General features: G+C 39.5%; 1 protein-coding gene across 2 annotated transcripts in view; it reads left to right on the top strand.

Annotated features, from left to right (window-relative positions):
- Positions 1–15,528: 15,528 nt before the first annotated feature.
- The window catches only part of NAALAD2 (N-acetylated alpha-linked acidic dipeptidase 2), a 56,933-nt gene continuing 51,802 nt past the window's right edge, over positions 15,529–20,659 (top strand). For both annotated transcript variants that reach the window (XM_021717972.1, XM_008068881.2), the window contains exons 1-2: positions 15,529–15,677; positions 16,362–16,473. In XM_021717972.1, coding sequence (XP_021573647.1) covers positions 15,596–15,677; positions 16,362–16,473 — 194 coding nt within the window. In that variant the 5' untranslated portion in view covers positions 15,529–15,595. The remainder of the gene's footprint in view (positions 15,678–16,361; positions 16,474–20,659) is intronic.

Below are 20,659 nucleotides of genomic sequence, written 5' to 3'. Positions count from 1 at the left end.
GCTTTTGGTTTCATTGATTTTTTTTCTATGATATTTCTGTCTTCTAGGTCCCATATTTGGGCTTTTATTTTGGTGATCTGAATTCTTCTGCTGAAGTTAGGGTTTTGGTGGTCTTGCTTTTCCAGCTTCCTTAGGTGATTTATTAGGTTGTTAACTTGTGATGTTTCCAGTTTCTTCATAGAGATATGAATTCTCCTTTTAGTACTGCTTACATGGCATGTAAGATGGTTTTGGTAAGATGTTTCTTGAATTTCATTTGTTTTCAGGAATCTTTTGATTTCCATGTTGACCCTAAGAGTTATTCAGCAGCATGCTGTTTAGTGTCCTTATCTTTGTGGATTTTCTGGGAACTTTCTTGGTGTTGATATTTATTTTTATTCCACTGTGGTCTGAGAATGTGCATGGCAGTATTTTAATCTTATGCAATATGTTTATGCTTGATTTATGACCAAGGATGTGGTTGATCTTAGAGTACATTCCATTTGATGATGAATAGAATGTGTATTCCATGATTGTTAGTTGATATAATTTTTTACTTTGTCTAAAAGCTGCTTTATGAAAGTTGGTGCTCCTATTTTGGGTGAATATATGCTTAGGATAGATATTTCTTGTCAATGGATTGAACCTTGTGTCTTTATGTAGTGACATTTCATATCTTTTTAAATTTTTGAAAGCTTAAAGAGTATTTAACCTGATATTAAGATTACAACTCCTGCTTTCTTTTGTGTTCCATTCTCCTGAGCATTTATTTCCCATCCTCTTACTTTGAGTCTGTGAGTGTCCTTTCTGGTGAGATAAGTCTCCTGGAGACAACATATTGTTGCATTGTGATTTTCTTTATCCAATTTGGCATTCTGTATCTTTTCAGTGGTGCATTTAGTCCATTCACATTCAGGCTAATTATTGAGATGTGAGAGTTTATCCCTATCATGAGATCTTATAGAGTTTGTTGTTGTTGCTGTTTGTTTATTTGTATGTTGTCTTTATTTTGATTTTGGATTGATTCGTGTGTGTTTTCAATCTTTTTCCTGCATATTTGAGAATGGCATGGTCATTCTTTTTTTTCTTTCTCCCGTGTTTAATACTTTCTTATGTGTTCTTGCAGAGTTGGTCTGGAGGTGGTGTAAACTCTTAGGGATTGAATGTCTGGGAAGGATTTTAATTCTTCACTGCTGATGAAACTTAGCATACCAGGGTAGGTAATTCCTGGTTGAAGTTTAGAACTTTTAAGATGGGACTCTAGTCTCTTCTAGGTGAAAGTGTTTCTGTAGATAAGTCTGTTCCTATTTTAATTGGTCTTCCCTGGTAGGTAGTTTCACTTTTTTCTCTTGCTGCCTTTGGGATATTTTCTTTTATACCTACTTCGTGTAAGCGAATTACTATGTGTCTAGGAGTTGGTTTTCTCATTTGATGTCTTGTAGGGGTTCTCTGAATCTGTGTTTGAATGGTCACGTCTCTGATGAGATGAAGGAAGTTTTCTTGGATAAATTCATGAAATGTTTGTTCCAGGGTGGTCTCTGTCTCTCTATCTGCCTCAGGGATTCCAATTAATATTAGGTTCAGCCTCTTGATATAATCACTCATTTACTGGAGGCGTTGTTTCATCTTTTTAAACTTCTTTTCAGTGTCTTCACAGTTTGCATTAGTTCCATATTGGGGTCCTATAGCTGTGAGATTCTTCTGCTGGTGAATTCTGCTTCCCATACTAATCAACTTGCTGTTTATTTCATTCACTATATTCTTTATTGCTGTCATCTCAGTTATCAACTCCTTCATTCTTTCCTCTTGTTTCTCCTCATTTCTATTTATTCTCTCTACTAATATCTTGATCTGGGTTTGTAGTTTGAGACTAGTCATTCTGGAGTTTCTTCATTGTTTGAGTTCCAAAGACTGTATTCTCAGTTGTTGTCTTCCCAGTGGTCTGTATGAGACCCGTACTCTTCCTTTGGTTTTCCCTCATTTGTGAAGGTTTTCCTCCTCCTTCTTTTTTCCCCTCTTCTTTAATTGTAATGTTCCGTAATGGGGGGGGGACAGCTTTTGTGTCTGTTTGCTCAAACCCCTATTCTTCCTTGTGTATATCTTCTGGATTTGTTCAAATTTGAAGCCAGACTGGGGTTGAGGGGCTCTGCTTTTTGAAGTTTTGAGATTTGATCAAGGAGGAAGCTGTGGTTCAGAAGCTATCTGCAGATCCCAGTATCCACTGACTGGTGCGTGGGCCTCCTGGAACCCACTTTCCACTGACTTACAATCTGTCTGTGCAGTGGGGATGAAGGTTTGTCCCCTGAAAGCAAAATGACATAAGAAAAAGGAAAAGAATAGAGAAAGAAAGGAGAGATGAAAGGAAAGTGAAGAGAAGGAAGAAGAGGGAAAACAGACAGTTGCACCAACTAACACAGAAACAAAGACAGAAAAAAAAATTAAAACAGGAACATACAAACAATCATAAAGAAAATACAAGCCCCTGTTGATATATTCGCCCTCAAAAGTACCCATATGCAAACAGAAAATCTAACAAAAACAACATTAAAGTAACAGGAACAAAGCAAGTATGAAAATGTAAGCAAAATAGAAAGAAAGAGAGAAATTTTTAAAAATTTGCTCTGTAGCCATTTCTGGAACTTCAGGTTCCTTTCCCAAGCACTGCCACCACTTTTGGCTGCTATCACTTTTGGCTGCTGATGCTTTTTGGCTGCCACCACTTTTGGCTGCCACCGTGTTAGGAAGTGGCTCCAGTCCCTTCCGTCCCCTCCACTCTCAGAGCCGGTGATAGGATTGCTCTTAGCATCGGTCAGATGCCCTTCTCTGTCCCAGGACCAGGCAGAGACCTGCGTTGCCCCACCTAGCTCTGTATATCCTCCAACCTGAGACCCAGAGGCTATCTACGGAACCCTCTGGGATCTACCATCAAACATAGAGAGACAGATACCTCCCTCCCCCATGCTGGAATAGGCACAGACACATCTGATCTGAGTGCTTGATGGCAGCAGGAACAGCAGAAGAGTCAGGTGAGTATGCATCTGCTGTAGGAGGAGGATGAATCAGATCTGGACTCACCCAACTCATCAGCTGCTGCTGCTGTCAAGTCTCCCACTCAGATCAGATGTGTCTGTGCCTGTTCCAATGTGTGGGGGAGGTTTCTGTCTCTGTGTCTGATGGTCGATCCCAGACGGGTGCCATAGCCTCTGGGTCTCAGATTGAAAACTGGACAGAGCCAGGAGGGACAAGGCAGGTCTCTGCCTGGTCCCAGGACACAGAAGATAGCGGTGATCGGCATCTCCTCACCAGCAGCTGGGTTCCATTTCAGATTTCCTTGCTGGGTCTTCTGCATGGTTCCTGCTGCTAATGCCCAGTCTGCTGCTGCAGGTGATGATGTGGACCAGGTACCAGGTACTGAGGAGGAGTCGTTCTCTGTTGCCTCCTCTCAAGAGACCCCCCGAGAATGGCAGATGATTCTGAGTGCCTGGGGCTCTAATCTCTGGGCAGTGGTAGTTTGTATTCACCTCCAAAGGAGAGCACCGAGTGCATGAACCTGACTTTCACTCACCCACCAGAACATACCCACTCATGCAGACAGTCTTTATGGCCACTCACTTTTGCAGAGGCTCTCGCACTCCAACCAGTTCCATTGTCATCTTGCCCATTTCCCCTCCTTTTCCATTTAAAACAGCTTTATTCAGGCGCAATTAACATGCAATAAACTACACGTTTTTCTTTATAGACTACTTTTTTTTTGAGTTGGCGTCTCACTTTGTCACCCAGGTTGGAGATGAGTGGCACACTCATGGCCACCCCAGCATTGACCAGCTGGGCTCCAACGATGCTTTCGTCTCAGCCTTCCAAGTAGCCAGAACTATAGGCATGCATTACCACGCCTGGCTAATTTTTGTTGTTGTTGTTCTTGTAGAGACGGTCTTGCCAAGTTGTCCTGGCTGGTCTCAAGCCTGCGGCTTAGGCAATCCACTGGCCTCGGCCTCCCAAAGTGCTGAGATTACAGGCTGAGTCACTGAGCCTGGCCACATTTTTCAAACTGACAACTTGGTAAGTTTTGACATATGTATATATGTGTAAAACCACCACCACCATCAAAATAATGAGCATCCATCACCTATAAATTTCCTTGTGCCACTTTATAATCTCACCCTTCCCTGATTCTTCTCTTCAGGGAGAATATTTGATAGAATAGATATGCCACAGTTTGTTCACAATACTTGTTATAGAAATCTTGGTTGTTTTAGCTTGAAGGTATAATAAATAAAACTGCTGAACACTCATGTGTATGTTTTTATACAGACACGTGCTTTTATTTCTCTTGGATAATACATAAGAATGAAATGGTTAGATCATATGTCTCTATTTTCTGATAGCATCCAATCAGAGCAAACCCCCTCTTTCTTAGACCCTCATCCATACCTCCTAAGCAAAGTTTAAGTCCTATACAATATTCCTTCAAATGCTCTATTGAAAGTTGTAGCAAATCCAATTTGTTCAGTTACAGGTGTGTTTCTAGTGGTCTTTGCCTGAATGTCCTTTCTAGAGTTTTTTTTTTTAAATCTAAATTGCCTAATATATTTGCATAAAGTTGTTCAAAACATTTTCTTATCTTTTTTTAATATTTGTAGAATTTTCTGCAATGTCACCTTTTCATTCCTGATATTGATAATTTGTGTCTTCTCCTTTATTTCCCCATCAGTATAGCTAGATCTCAAAGATCAATAAATTTTGGGTTTATTTGTCTCAATTGTTTTTATTTTCTGTCTTGAGTTATTCTCAGATTATTATTTCTGTGATTCTGTTTACTTTAGGATTAATTCATATTCTTTTTCTAGTTTCTTGGGGTGAAATATGAGGTCATTGACTCGAGATAGTTCTTCTTTTCTAATACATAGGTTTTTGGACACTGCCAGGGGTGGAGGTGGAGGTAGGAGGCATGCAATAACAAAAAGCCTACCTGGTCCTAAACCAGGGAATGTGACGACCAGTTGGAGGTCCTAACTACCTATGTACATAATCATGACTTGTACCCCATACCTTTATAATAAAATAAAGTAAAAAGCAAAACAAGACAACACAAATGATCCTTAGGGAACATAGAGGATTTTATGTTGCAACCCCATTTGAACAAAAGCAACTGGTATTAGGAGTAATCTCTCATCATTCTAGTCCTCATACACCCTTCTCCCTGACACTTGTTAAGGACCCCATAGACCAAAGATTTTGAATGTTCATTTAGAAGTAGCTAAGGAAATCACTAATATGTTAAACCAAAAATGATGGTAGGATTGGAAAAAATAATCAGTCAATTTTATTCAGAATAAAATCTCAGGAAATTATTATCATATCTTTCATTCGTATACAATATAACAGCTACTAGCTTATTCAAGCATTATCTGCTAAGTGTCCCTCTATTAAATCATACAGATAAGATATTTGTTGACTTAGCACATTTGTGAAAGACCTGAGAGATTCAAAAAATGTTAATCGAGGGTGGCTGCTCCTAGTAGCAAAAGGTATCTTAAAGATATAAGCAGACAGTAGTTCCCTAAATTCAGTGTAAGTAACATCCTGAAACTTAGAGACTGACATCACCCTCTTTCCATACACACAAACACTTTTTTCTTACAAGTTAAAGTTTGAGATTGTTATAAACAAATGTCAAGTTTATTCTTATGACTTGACAAATTACAAGGTCAGTTGAATTCTGTCTTTCTGAATCTCTTGACTGGAAGTCTGAGAATTGATGTAAAAGTGTGAGATAGCAACATTGGAATGTGGCTATATGGAGAGACTTAGAGGATTTAGAGTTCAACTTGCCAGCTTGTGTGGTTCTCCTTTGATGAGGAAACTCTACACTCTACCTCTTTGTGTAGACTCTCTCACTCAAGGGAATCTCCTACCTCAAAGTAAAAAGTCAATAGTTTTTATAACTCATTGTCTCCCAAATAGTAGCCAAATTAAAATGGAAGCAAACCTCAAAAGGTTTTTCCATGGCATATTCTCATAAACAATGCTTATACATCACAATAACTGTAGGATTTTAGCAATTTATATTGGCAACTATCTTGAGAATGCATGGGTTACAGATTCTAATGATACTTTACAAAGAAGAAAATTTCAGATTAGGCTGCGTTTACTAATATAATATATTTACCAGACATTGAATATTCAAGGTGCTAGCTCAGGTACCTTGGAGTAGCATTAGTTAATATATTATAACCAGAATACCATAACCAGAAAACCAAGCATATAGAAAAGGTACTACTCCCCATAATTACATCAGATGATCCCTTGTAGCCCACAGCTCTGAACTTTGATGATTTAGGAGTTCTAATACCTACAGGGTAAATGCTCCTATCAGAGAAAATAATAACAGTTACATAGATATGAAATTTAAAGCTCCCCTCTGACTGTGTTAAGTATTTCACTCTACTGGACAGAAAACAACAATAGGCAGAAAGTGAAAGCATACTATTGACTGGGGTGGCAAATACTGATTATAAAAAATAATTGAGATTCCTATGACATCATGGAGATAAAGAAGAGTAAAGATTATATCTAGGTGATTCCCTAAATTATCTCCCCCTTAAATGAGATTACTAAACAGGAGAGATCAGCAGTGGCTCAGGTCCCTCTGAAATGAGGGTAATTATTCTAAGTTCACATACTTGCTGAAAGCAATGGCAACATGGAAGAAAAGAGGTGGAAGGAAGTTGTAAGTACATTCATGATGAAATAATGAAACAAGGACTCTGTCTCATTTCTTACTGTAACGTATATATTCTTATACTTTAGCTTGAATGTCTCTCTCCCTATTGCATATAAATATAAACATCTCAAGCCTGTATTCTCAGCACTTTTGGAGGTGGAGGTAAGAGGATTGCCTAAGCTCAGGGGTTTGAAACCAGCCTGGGTAACATAATGAGCCTCATCTCTACAATAAATAAAAAAATTAGCCAGGTGTGGTAGTGCATGCTTGTAGTTCCAGCTACTTGGAAGGTTGAGGCAGAAGTACCCCCTGAGCCCAGCAGGTTGAGGCTGCAGTGGTCGTGAGTGTGCCACTGCACTCCAGCCTGGGCAACAGAGACTCCAACTAAAATCAATCAATCAATAAACAAACAAACAAACAAATAAATGTAAACAGTATATGAGGGTGGTGGTTAGATTTTCAGTTTTGTTCACAGGATATGACTGTCTAGATGGAATCAAGACAAAAGTAGAGGAAGAATGAGTGTCAACCAGGAACACCAGATGTACAGCTGGATGCAATAACTACAACACATTGAGTTGATTCTTCCCACTGTATAAAAGGAAGCAACTCTAAAAGCAATGATGGTACTTTTGTTTCTAAAGATGAGTTTCTGATTCAGTAGTTATAGGATTGCCCTGAGAGTCTGCACTTCTAACATGTTGCTGAGTGATATTGATGCTGTTGTTCTGGGGACCTCACTGCAAGAACTGCTTTTCTAGATAATACACTAATGATTTTTTTTTGTCTGTATAGATAAGGAATAAGTGTAGTCTTGTTGGTGAAGTGTAAGCAGTTCAAAAATGTCAATTGGGATGTGTTTTTTGGAAGTTTAACTATGGGGAGGATAGTGTGTATGAACATTGCGCGAGTAAATGAATGGGCTATAGTTGTTTACTGGTGTACTGTTGGCTGTGCAGCATATGAAAATCCTTTGTACATTTGAGAAATGTTCTGTTCTGTGATTCTTTATGATCTCAGAACCTTTTTCACTAGAGAAGCTATGAAATCTAGGCATTTCTTTTCTCTGTCCCTGGCAGCTAGAACACAAGGCCATGACCTAAGAGCTTCTGTGGTAGGGAGATTGTGAGAATTTTCTCTAGGACAAGTGCTACAGGGATGCAGGGTTACCATCATTCAATCTTGTTACTGCACCACGCTACCCTCACCAAATTGTCCCTGTGTCCTTACTTTTGACATAGTTATCGTTGCCTGGCCACCTTATCACTGCTCACTTTTTAAAAAAAAGTTGATTTTCTAATCTTGCCCCAGATTCTATGAGCTGCTATTTCGTTCCTGCTCTAGTTAGAATAGTGCATGTTGCTTACAAAATAGAAGTTAACAGAAACCAAGGTACAGGAAAAATAATAATATAGGCTACAGTTCACAACAGAGTTGTTTGATGACAAGCAAAACACCCTTTCACTTAGATGAGATATAATTTTTCTAATGCTCAGAGATCAAGTTTCCAAAGCATTTTTTAAAGGGAAAGGTAGCCAATAATCACCTTCCTCTAAATTTTGTGCTCATAGACAAATAGTGTTAAATTTGATTTCACCAAAACTAATCAAATGAAGAAAAAAATGTGTAAAATTCAGGAAAACAGATTGTCTACTAGAGTAGGATAGAGCCTTGCTCACTCTCTGCTTATGTTTTACTAGGTGGGGGTGGGATTTCCTCAGGCCAATAAATTGCAAAGATAGACTCTTTTTGCTCTGAGCAATATACAAAATGAAGTGTTTTGATGTTTCTGTACCTGTTGTATAGTGTGCCTGCTCGCCATGCCTGTTTGCTTCACAAAGATAACAACAAGAACAAGAATGACAAGAATGTCCTGGAGTCTTTCTATCTTTCACTGTTAATTGGAATTAAATGCTCCTTAAATCTTCTTTTAAAATTTTTTTTAACAGTATCTTCATTTGACTACAAGCAACCTCTGATTTTTATGTATTTAAAAATGTTGCTTTATATATCTAGTTCCAGGGGCTTGTATCTTATTTCTCAATATGTTAGTCATGTGTTCTAACTGAAAAAAAATATTTATGAAGAAGTCCAATAACATATCTATTGTAGGTATTTAAGGTATACAACATGATGTTTTTGATGTACATATACATAGTGGAATGATTACTACAGTCAAGCAAATTACCCTTATCCATCATCTTCCATAGTTACCACTGTGGGTGTGGTAAGAACACTTAAAATCTTAATACACGCTCAGTATGCAATACAATATTATTAACTATAGTCCTCATGCTGTACATTGGATCTCCAGACTTACTTCTCCCACATGACTGCAAGATCCTACCCTTTGACTTACTTCCTTTTTTTTCCTCCTTCTTGTTCCCCTCCCCACCCATTCTACTCTCTTTCTATGTGTCTGCCATTTTTTTAAGATTCTTCATATAAGTGAATTCATATAGTATATTTCTTTCTGTGTCTGGCTTATTTCACATAGCACAATGTTTCCTAGGTTCCAGATCTTTTTTATGAGAAGAGACTTGAAGGAGAAGTTTTTTTAAGAAAGTAGTTTATGTTGGCCAAAGATTTTGTTTTATTGTGGTTAGAAGACCTGTGTGAGTTTTGGGATGTAGGACAGTAGCCTTGTGTGGTTTAGGTTTTGGTGAAGGCCAGGGAGCATTTATTGAACAACTATTTAAACCCCCTTGGCCCCCACTCTGATTCTTTTTTCCCTTTGATCTTTTTCAACCTCTTTCCATGTACAAATCAGAGTTTGCCATAATCTGATCATCTGAAAACCCCTTTTCACCAACAGCCTTGCTTGTCAATATCGAAAAAAAAGAAGATATTATGCATGGGAGCTGGCATAGTAGTGAGAAGGGCTGGAAAGTGTCTGGCATCTTTTCTCACAGCAGTCTGAGACTTAGCAGGGAGTATACAGAGTTCCAAATACTGACAATACGATTTAGGGCACTATGGGATTATTAGGAACACGGCTTGCAGAATAGGTATTATATTCCTATTGTTATGAATTAGACTGTCTTTGGTCAGTTTAGCTGGTCAAGAAGAGTAACCAGTTAAAGAGTCTCAAATCACTGGAGTAAAAATATAAAATAACTTTAATTTTTCCAATAACACCCTCCTTTTGCTATTTCACTTTGTTAGGTATTCGTGAAAAATGCTATAAAATACTAAGGGCTTTCTTAGCCTTTTTTGTTTTGGTCAGAGTCCCACTCTGTTACACAGGCTGGAGTACAATGTCATGATCACAGCTCAAAGCAGCCTCCAATTTCTGGCTCAAGAGAACCTCTTGCTTTAGCCTCCCAAAGAGTACCTGGGATTACAGGTGCACATCACCATACCTGGCTAATTTTTTAAAATTTTTGTAGAGATGAGGTCTTGCTGTTGCTCAGGCTGGTCTCAAAGTTTTGGGTTCAAGTCATCCTTCTGCCTCCACCTCCAACAGTGTTGGGATTAGAGGTGTGAGTCACCCAGCCCAGTCTTGCTTAGCAATTTTCCACATAACAATGCCTCCTTCATCTGTAAACATATGAACTCATTGCTTAATCATTAAGAGGGCATAGTACCAGAAGACCTCCCATGAGTTAGTTTGGTTCTTTGTGATGCTGGCCATCTTTGTTGATTTGGTGGTTGCCTGGTCTCCATGTCTTTGGTTTGCATGTATTTCCCTGGCGGGGTCTTCCTTTGAAGGGAGGTGAGATTCAAAATCTAGATCATGGGCTTTTGAAAGCCATTCTAATTCGTCTAAATTTTGTTTTTAAGTTTAAAGGAAAGGCTTTAGAGAAGTTTAAATTATAACCTGATATGACTGTTGTCTTAGGACAAACATTCTGTTGAATCAGAGATGGACTGCAAGAGTAAAGAAAAAGAGACTAGTTAAAAGGCTTTACAAAAAGTCTAGGTGAGAAATTATTGCAGGTAAGATTAGAAGAATTCCAGCAAAGATGATAAGCAACTGGATTCAAATATGTTTTGATTGCAGAGTCAGTAGAGCATGAAAGGATTGGAGTTTAGGAATGGAGGACCCAAGGTGCATGCAAAATCTACAATGCAGCCATTAACACAGAGTTAGGTGAATATTTGGGGGCTCAATTGAAAACAGTGGTGAAAAGAGGAAGCAAATTACATAATCAGAGGAAAGTGACTTCAGAATAGAATGCACTGGGAATAATGGTGGCAGAGCAAAGATCTACCTTTCCTCTCTGACCCTATGAGTAAATGGAAAGGCAAGAAAATGTCCATTTAAGTGGTTTCAGAGAAAGTGGCATCATCAAGGTAAAACAGGTGTCAGATTGCATCTCAGCCTTTTGGTGTCAGACAAGATGAGGTGGAAAAAAGTCTGCTAAAGAGAAGGTTAGGACTATAAATGGATTTGTTCACAATCAAATGTTACTGAAGGAATACAGGGACTGCAGCTATGAACGAGGCTGTAGGATGACAATGCCAGAGGAAAAAGCTCTAGAGGTGCCCTGATCCTGGCACTTTAGTAAAGCTATCAGGGTGAGAGGCTGAAGGCACATGTTACTGATAAGGGCTGACAATGTCTAGTATACAAACCTGATTTAAAGGTCAAGTTATATAACTTACCATGTTTAGGTTCCAGCTAGAATGTCAGCATGACAGGAGGCACAACCTGTGTGAATGGCAGGCATAAGCAGGGCCTCCCCCTCCAATTCGCATTTTTTTTTTTTTTTTTTTTTTTTTTTTTGAGTTGGAGTCTCACTCTGTCGCCCAGACTGGAGTGCAGTGGCCGCTCCCGGCCACCGCAGCCTCGGCCTGCTGGGCTCCGGCGATCCTTCCGCCTCAGCCTTCCGAGTAGCCGGAATTACAGGCGCGTGCTACCACGCCCGGCTGATTTTTTGATTTATTGTAGAGATGAGGTCTCGCTGCCCAGGCGGGTCTCGAACCCGCGGGCTCAGGCAATTCACTCACCTCAGCCTCCCAAAGGCGCGGGATTACAGGCTGAGCCACCGAGCCCGGCCTCCAATTTGCATTTTAACTTGGTAAGTCTTTTCAAATTTATGCATTTACTGTTGAGTAGAGTAATTGTGACATCAGAAGAAAATCCTCCAATCATAGTTTCTGCTTTCCTTTCAAAATTTTTCTCATTTTTATTAGTTGCTCACCTTTTCCCAGTGTCTCTGCTTCTCTCTGTCTCATTTCTCATCTGTTATACAGACTTTGGTACATTGTTTATGTACTAACATTCTAACATCTCATTTTTTGTTTGAAACTAATTTTTGGCAATTTGGGAGTCCAAAATCTCAACAGATATATATGTCTTGTCACACACCACAGCTATCATGGCATCAACCATTCAAGCTTTTGGAAAGTGAATATTGCTATCTAGATGACAGCATCATATAGGCCTATTTCGTTTCCCTAGTAATGCCACCTTGTGACATATTAGTGGCACAATGCCTGTATCTACATAGTGAGCCCCTCTTACATGAAGGATAAGGCAATGTCTTCAGACAACATGAATCTTGTGGCAGAGCAGCTGGTGAGACTGAACTATCTAGCCATTTTATCATCAAGGTAAGCATTACTTTTTAAAAATCAAAGCTTAATAATTAATTAACACTTAATTCTATATGCAAAATTTACATATACTGTTTTATTAGTGCATATGTCACACTGTTTTCAAACCTTGCCATAACCCATTTAAAGGGTCTTGAACTTTGGAGAGACAAAATTACCTCTTCTGTGAGGTGAAGTGAGGAGAAAGAAAAAGTTTATATAAGAGCAACTTAACTTGAATGGAGAAAATACTGAGTTTTGCCATGTTAGAGGCTCATGAGCAAGCCAAGCATGTCAAATAGTTTTATTGAGAGACTAAATTTTAATACTAAAATATTATATGCCTTTAGCTTTGAAGGAGAAGTTGAAAAAGTTAGCCTAAATCAACAATGCTACTTTGTGCCAAGATGGTAATAATTTAAACTATTTTTGATAACAGTCTTCTGTTACAAGCTTAATTGATTCTGAATGCCTTTCAGCTTCAGTATTATCAAAAAGCCCAAGACTGGAACCTAGCTGACTGGACTATTCACAATGGATTGTCAAGATGCAGGATGCAGATGGCGCCTTCTGAGACATCGACAACGTGCATGTATGAGGTAATGCTGCTCTTTCTTAGACCTCTTCACATTTAATTACTTATTCTGTATTTGCCTTCTCAGTGTATCATAAACTTCATGAAGGCAAGGACCACATTGTCAGAAGTTTGCACAATGTATGGCATGCTATAGCCTTTCAATAAATGACTGAATGAATAATCTAACTTTAATTTGGGGGAATTGACCAAACTGACAAACTGCTATATAACACACTGAGTTATTCTATTAGTCAAACTTTAACTAGCTGTAAAAATTGAGATAGAAGTAGAAAAAATTCACAAATAACTTGCCATTTTATTCATTAGCTTCTAACTTCTCTTTCTCCAACAAACTGTTTTTCTTTTTCCTTTTTCAGATCATTTTGATCTGCCTTTTGAGGGATATTTACTCAACAACAAATGATCTTGTTGGTAGCAGATAGAAAGAGCCAAGAGTACCCAAATTAACAACTTACATAATTGTTCCTCAAAATGTTTATATGTGCAAGAAAATTACATTTGATATTGTTTGTGGCATAGAGGAGACCCTTGTTAAAGTAGACACTGAGTAGTTATTAAAATCCCAATATTATTTAATAACAACACGTAAAATAATTCCAGGTGCTATAGGAAAGTGTTTCTTAAACCAGGTTTGAGGAGTCTAGTTACTTCACTGGCTATTGAACTTTTTGAATAATTTCATTTTAATTTCCTATATACACTGCTGTGTATATGTTGGGGGGCGTTATTTTGTTGTGAAACTATTTTTGAAATATCTTTATCTCTAAAATAGAAAGCATGGAGGAATCAGGGAAGGAATGTCCAATGGTCTAATAGCTGAAAAAGCTGAAGTTAGTTGGGACTCAAATGACATTCAAATATTTTAAAATCATTTTGTTCACTATTGATGCTTGGTTCGAAGTGAGCTGTCAGGGGTTCTACAACTGTTCCAAGAGACAAATCATTAGGTATATTTATCAACAATTATGTCTACATTTTAGCCATTGAAATACAAAGAAAAAAATTATATCCAAGAAAAGGACATTTTTTTCCTGGAAACTTGACCGGAGTAAAAGGCTCAAGGCAATGCTGTGAAGTTTGGAGTAAAATCCTAGATGTGCCATCCCCTTCAAAGTCCACTCAGTAATTTTGCTTTGCTGCAAAATTACTTTTGGTTAGATATGCGAAGCCAATCATAAACTGCTAAAATTTTCTCCTGAGGTGGAACGGATAGATACAGGAGTTCTACTTACAAGGACCATGGTTGGCAAACCTTCTAAACATCTTTAAAGATAAATGCTTTATAAATATAATAGGAGGTTGAGAACAGGGGAATGATATTTGTTAATGCAGGTGCCAAGGAAAAACTTCCCCTTCATCCTCTGAAGTTTTGCTGGAAAACAATTCAAAATGGCAGGATAATTTGAACAGTATGGCACAAAGGAACAGTAGGAGAACGATTACCCAACAACCCAATGAGGTACAGATATCTGGTCAGTTTCGATGAATTTCTCTCGACTTTGATGGATTAAGGTGGTGGGCTACAGGTATCCGGTCACAAGTTTTGATGATGATCTCTCAACTTTGATGAACTAAGTCTGCAGGTGTCTGGTCACGAGTTTTGATGACCATCTCCCAACTTTAATGAGCTAAGGTGATGGGCTGCAGATTATCATCTGCAAACCACGAGTTTTGCCGACCATCTCTCAACTTCGTAAGATCACAATAACTTTCTAAATAATTAAAGTTATCGCCTAGCTTGTATTGGGCTTTTCCTAAGACATCATGTCTGTGAGGTAATTCCCTATTGTCTCTGCGATTCACTGCACTGGTAGTAGATCCACATTCCAGTCGTTAAAGTGGTCAGGTCTGGTGTGCCTGGTCCTTGTACGAAGATCGTGCACCGATAGGAAAGATGTCTGAATCTTTCCCCTATTTTTAAATCTACTTACAAGAGATTTATCTATGTCTAGCTTATGCTAAAACATCCTGCCTCACTAGTGTATTAACAGTGGAGCAGCCAGGACCAGAAATTCCTTCTGAGTTTGAGGAGTAAGAAATTGGAACAGAGAATCTGGAAGCAGAGTAACAGGTCAGGGAAGGCAGCACTTGAATGCACGTCAGAGCTGGAATCCGATAGTTCTCTGGATGGGGCCCGGGTGGCCCAGAGTCGCCCAGTCCTAGGAAAACACGTTTTCTTTTTCTTTCTTTCTTTCTTTTTTTTTTTTTTTGAGTTGGAGTCTCACTCTGTCGCCCAGACTGGAGTGCAGTGGCCGCTCCCGGCCACCGCAGCCTCGACCTGTTGGGCTCCGGCGATCCTTCCGCCTCAGCCTTCCAAGTAGCCGGAATTACAGGCATGCACTACCACGCCCGGCTGATTTTTTGATTTATTGTAGAGATGAGGTCTCGCTGCCCAGGCGGGTCTCGAACCCGCGGGCTCAGGCAATTTCGGCAGCTCCCGCCACCTACTCTGGGTTACTGCGGGATCCACAGCATGGAAACGGCCGGCCCACAGGGAGGCGCGCGCCCCCATGCAGGGCGCCCTCTCCTTTCTAGGGTCCCCGGGGGCGGGAGGAGCCGGGAAGCACCGGGCGCCGGTCTCCACTTCCTTCCAGGCCACCCAGGGGCGGGAGGAGTCGGGAAGCACTCGGAAGAACGGGACTAGGGTGGAGGGGGCGGCGTCGCGGCTCTTAAACGTGTGGGCGCGCTCTATCCTCCGCAGCCCCAGCGCTAGCGAACGCCGCCGGCGCTTCGAGCCCGGTCCCCGAGAAGCCATGGCGAAGTCCAAGGGCCGTCAGTACCTTTGGATGTGCTTGGCTGCGGCGCTGGCGTGTTTCCTGGCGGGGTTCATGATGGGTAAGTGCACGAAACGCCTCCCCCCACCCCTGGGCTCCTGGTCCCCACAGAGATCAGGGCAGAGCCTGTGTGCTTGCTGGGCCATCTGAGCTAGATGCGAAGTCTGCGAATTTCAGCAAAACTGGCAGCCAAACAGGAGGTGTTTTGGCCTTCCTGACAGACAGTGTGTGATAAACTCAAATTTAAGAAATCCTCAGAGTTCAGGATACAGATATGGGCTGTTGAAAATACAGCCTATAGCAACCACTGTCCGTAGGGATGAAAAATGGTTTTATCCTAGTGATATTGAGTCAAAACTTTAATATGGGCAGCGCTACACAAAACTGCTGTTCATTTAGATAAATACTTGTGCGGTGCTCCCTGTGAGGCAGGCACTGTGGTGAGAACCAGATACCCGAGGGAGGACAGGCAAGGCCATGCTTCGATGCGTAATGTGAAGGAGAATGAAAAAACATTCCTCAAATACAGCTCGTCCAGCTCAAAAGTACATTACACACCAGAATTTAAAGGTTTTCCACATTTAATATGAACGTATTTTTAAAGCTCACCATGATCTATTTGTTAGGTAAGGGTTTTTTTTTCTGGGTGGAGTGAGGAAGGAGAATTGCTAGTTTTAATAAAGTCAATAACTATTGTGTGTGTGTGTGTGTGTGTGTGTGTGTGTGTGTGTGTGTTTTTCCTCAGGCTGGTTTATTAAGCCTGTCAAAGAAACAGCCACTTCAGACCGCCATCATCAAAGCATACGGTGGAAACTGGTATCCGAAATGAATGCTGAAAACATTAAATCATTTCTCCGGTGAGTTTATTATGCATATTTGATCTTTAAAATGCTGTTTAAAATATTGCAGAGTGAGAAGTGAATAACTGATAATATGTATTTGGGTAATCTTTGGGTGAAATTCTAATTACTCATTCATTTATGGTAGTTTAAAATGTCTTTTTAAACTACTCTTAGGGTGAAATTCATTAGAATGTTACAGAGGCAGGGTTTTTTTTTTTTTTTTTCCTTTTTCTAACTTCATCTCCAAAAAAATATCTGGTTGGCTTATTAAGAGATGTTTCAACTTCATGTAACTTTGGACTGCATCTGAATGTTGTTCTTTGTTTCTCACTCAGCAATTTTATTTATGTTGTCAGAGCTAGTTGCTTGTTGACTCAGTGATTTAGTGGAACAGAGATCAAAGTTTCAGATTCTGTCTACTGAAAGTTGACCCTTTATCCCATCTTGCAAATATAACTTTGTTGTTTACAAATAGGACAAAATGAAAGCAAAAAGGATCAGTGCAAATCCTCCAGCTTCTAAAGGTTAAAAAAAAGTGACATTCAGAGGAGTGATTGTGAACTCCATAAAGGGCAGTAACCATGGCATTTATTTCTGTGTTCAGATACTTTCAAAGTGATGTCATCTAAAAAAATCAGATTTATTGAAATATTTACATAAAATAAACTGCATCCCTATAAAGCCTAGTTTGAGAGTTTTGGCAGATGTACACTGTCCTGAGCCAATCACCTCCTCATCAGAGGTGAACACATTCCATTAGCCCCTGCAGTTTATTTCTCCTTCACCCAGCACTGGTCAATCATGGATCAGTTTTATGTCACTATTGATTCACGTGCATTTTCTAAAATTTTATATAAATTGAACAATACAGCAGACACTCTTTTGTGCCTGACTTCTTTTACTCAGAATAATGATTTTGAGATTCATCCAGGTTGTTGTGTGTACCAGTAGGTCATTACATTTTATTGTGAGTGGCATTCCATTGTATGGATGTACTACAATGTGCAGTTGTTGATCGATATTTCTATTGTTTTCAGTTTTTGACTATTGTGAATAAAACTGCTATGAACATATTTTTACAAATCTTTCTGTGGGCATATGTGTGTATTTCTCTTTTAGTGACCGGGTTGGATGATAAGCATATGCTTAACTTTTTAAGAAAATACTGAAGAAAATTCAAAAGTGGTTGTACTGCCAATCACGGTGGTGCATGTCTGTATTCCTAGCACTTTGGGAGGTTGAGGCGAGAGGAATGCTTGAACCCAGGAGTTCTAGACTAGCCTGGGCAACACACTGAGACGTTGTCTCTAAAAAAAAAAAAAGAAATTAGCCAGGCACGGTGGCATATCCCTGTAGTTCCAGCTGCTTGAGAGGTTGAGGCGAAAGGATCACCTGAGCCTGGAAGGTTGAGGCTGCGGTTAGCCATGATCTTGCCACTGCACTCCCGCCCAAGTAACAGAGTGAGACTCCCAACTCAAAAAAAAAAATGGTTGTACCGTTTTGCGTTTCTGTCCATCATATGTGAGATCTTCATTTGCAGCCTCAACAGTACTTGTCAGTAGCACTATTTTTAGTTCTATCCATCCTTATAGGAGTATAGTGATATTTCATTGTGACTTTAATTTGCATTCCCAGAAACCTAATGATATTAAACATATTTTTCCCTGCTTATTCACCATTCTATACCCACTTCAGTGAAACACGAGTCCTTTCATTTGCAACAACATGGGGAGAACTAGAGGACATTAAGCAAAATAAGCCAGGAACAGAAAGACATGTGGGAGCTAAGAAATTGTTCTCATGAAGATGGAGAGTCGAATGATGGATACTAGAGGCTGGGAAGAATAGGGAGAGGTGGATAAAGATAGGCTGGCTCATGGTACAAAAATACAGTTAGGTAGAAGTAATAAGATCTATTGTTCAGTGACACGGGGCAATGACAGCTAACAATTTGTGGTATATTTCAAAATAACTAGAGGAATGGATGTAGAATCTTCTCAACCCAAAGAAATAATCAATGGCTGAGGGGATGGATGCTCCAATTTTTCTAATTTAATCATTACATATTGTGTGCTTGTATTATAATATCTCATGTACCCCATAGATATGTACAACTAGTAGATATCCATACAATTTTTAAAATTTATTTTAAAAAGTCTTGTTTATTTCTTTGGCCTATTTTCTATTTAGATGTGTGTTTTTGTTTTTGTTTTTGTTTTTCCCTAAGGAGTTCTGAGAGTTCTTCATATACTTGAACAACACGGGGGCTATAGGTGCCAACCCCCTTACCACCAGAAATCTACATATAACTTTTCACTCCCCCAGAACTTAACTCCTTATAGCCTACTGTTGACCAGAAGCCTTACCAATGTCAAACAATCGATTAACACATATTTTGTATGTCATATGTATTATATACTGTATTCTTACAATAAAGTGAACGAAAGGAAAGAACATGTTATTAAGAAAATCATAAGGGAGAGAAGATCTATCTACTGTTTATCAGGTGGAGGTGGATTGTCACGAAGGACTGCATCTGCTTCTGTTCATGTTGAGTAGGCTGAGGAAGCGGGGAGGAAGAGGGTTTGTCTTGTTGTCTGGGGTGGCAGAGGCAGAAAAAGTTTTTTAAAAAAGGTGGAAGGAGTGGACAGGAGAAGCAGGCACATGTGATGTAACTTTACAGAAATACATTGTCATTTCTGTCTGACATTTTGCTTTTTCATTTCTCTAAAAATGTTTCTATATAATATCAATCCTCCTTTCACCACTTGCTTTAGTTCTAGTGCCTGTATAATAGAGGGGACCATGTTGTAAAAGAAATTGAAAGCTCGAAGGGCATTCTTCAAATTTAAGATAAAGAAGTCAAAAGTAGGCTTGAATAACTAGATTGTGCCAGAGTGTCTAATGTTAATTTGTTTTCTGCACTGCTGTTTCAGTGCCATCTTCCTCTTTAGCACTGGTTTAGAAGCACTCATCTCCATCAAGTCATCTTCTGTTCACTTCTGTTAACTTCTGTTAACTCTGGTGTGGTGTCTCTTAGCTCTAGAATTTCTCCAATATCTGTCTTGAAAACTTCACTACCCACCTTTTTTTTTTTTTTCACAATCTCTTTCATTATTTCCTTGATTGGTTCTGTCATAAACTGTGAAGTTTTGCACAACACCTGGACACCATTTTCTCTAGCAGGAATTTATTGTGCGAGCTTGATGGTTTTCTTGCTTTTTCTGTAATATCAATGGCATCTTCAATGTTGTTATCCTAAACGTTCATGATGGGGTTCTCTTTCATAGTGTTGACAGTTTTTTCCATAGAGTGCTGTGTAATGAGCTTTTTTTTCTTGAGAGGCCTTTTTCATAAGATCATGTAATGAGCCTTAAAGATTTTTATGACCTCCTGATCTAGAGGCCAAATTAGAGAAGATATATCTGGGGCAAGTAGACCATTTTGATGCCTTCTGTGTTGAACTTATGGGTTCTGGGACAAAACTTTGATTAAACCAATTAAAAGGTATTCTTGTTGCCTACCTTCTTGTGCGACCAGTAACGGACAGCTGGTGGTGTTGTTTCCCCATCAAGGCTGGGGTTCAGCAGCTCTATACAGGTGGACAGTCCTGATCATAAACCCAACTGCATTTGCACAAAACACCTGGTGTTCATTTCTCATTCTTGCTCAAAAATATCCTTTGTGGCATTTTTTAATTAAAATGAGTGCATTTTATTTTAAGTCACTAATTAATGAGGGAACCTGTACTATTTTTTGTTGTTGTTATTGTTGTTTTGATTTTTTTTTGAGTTGGAGTCTCACTCTGTCGCCCAGACTGGAGTGCAGTGGCTGCTCCCGGCCACCACAGCCTCGACCTGCTGGGCTCCGGCGATCCTTCCACCTCAGCCTTCCTAGTAGCCGGAATTACAGGCATGCGCTACCATACCCGGCTGATTTTTTGATTTATTGTAGAGATGAGGTCTCGCTGCCCAGGCGGGTCTTGAACCCGTGTGATAATTATTATTCTGTAAGTCTGACCTTTATCAACATACATCCCTAGACTTCCATCAGTCAACTGGAAAAAAAATAGAAGGCTGGGCTCAGTGGCTCAGTCTGTAATCCCAGCACTTTGGAAGGCTGAGGTGAGTGAATTGCCTGTGCCCGCAGGTTCAAGACCCGCCTGGGCAACTTGGCAAGACCTCATCTCTACAATAAATCA

Source organism: Carlito syrichta, unplaced genomic scaffold (genome assembly GCF_000164805.1).
Source record: "Carlito syrichta isolate Samal-C Ts95f unplaced genomic scaffold, Tarsius_syrichta-2.0.1 Scaffold311628, whole genome shotgun sequence".
Lineage (NCBI taxonomy): Eukaryota > Metazoa > Chordata > Mammalia > Primates > Tarsiidae > Carlito > Carlito syrichta.
This window is presented reverse-complemented; position numbering and strand designations above follow the sequence as displayed.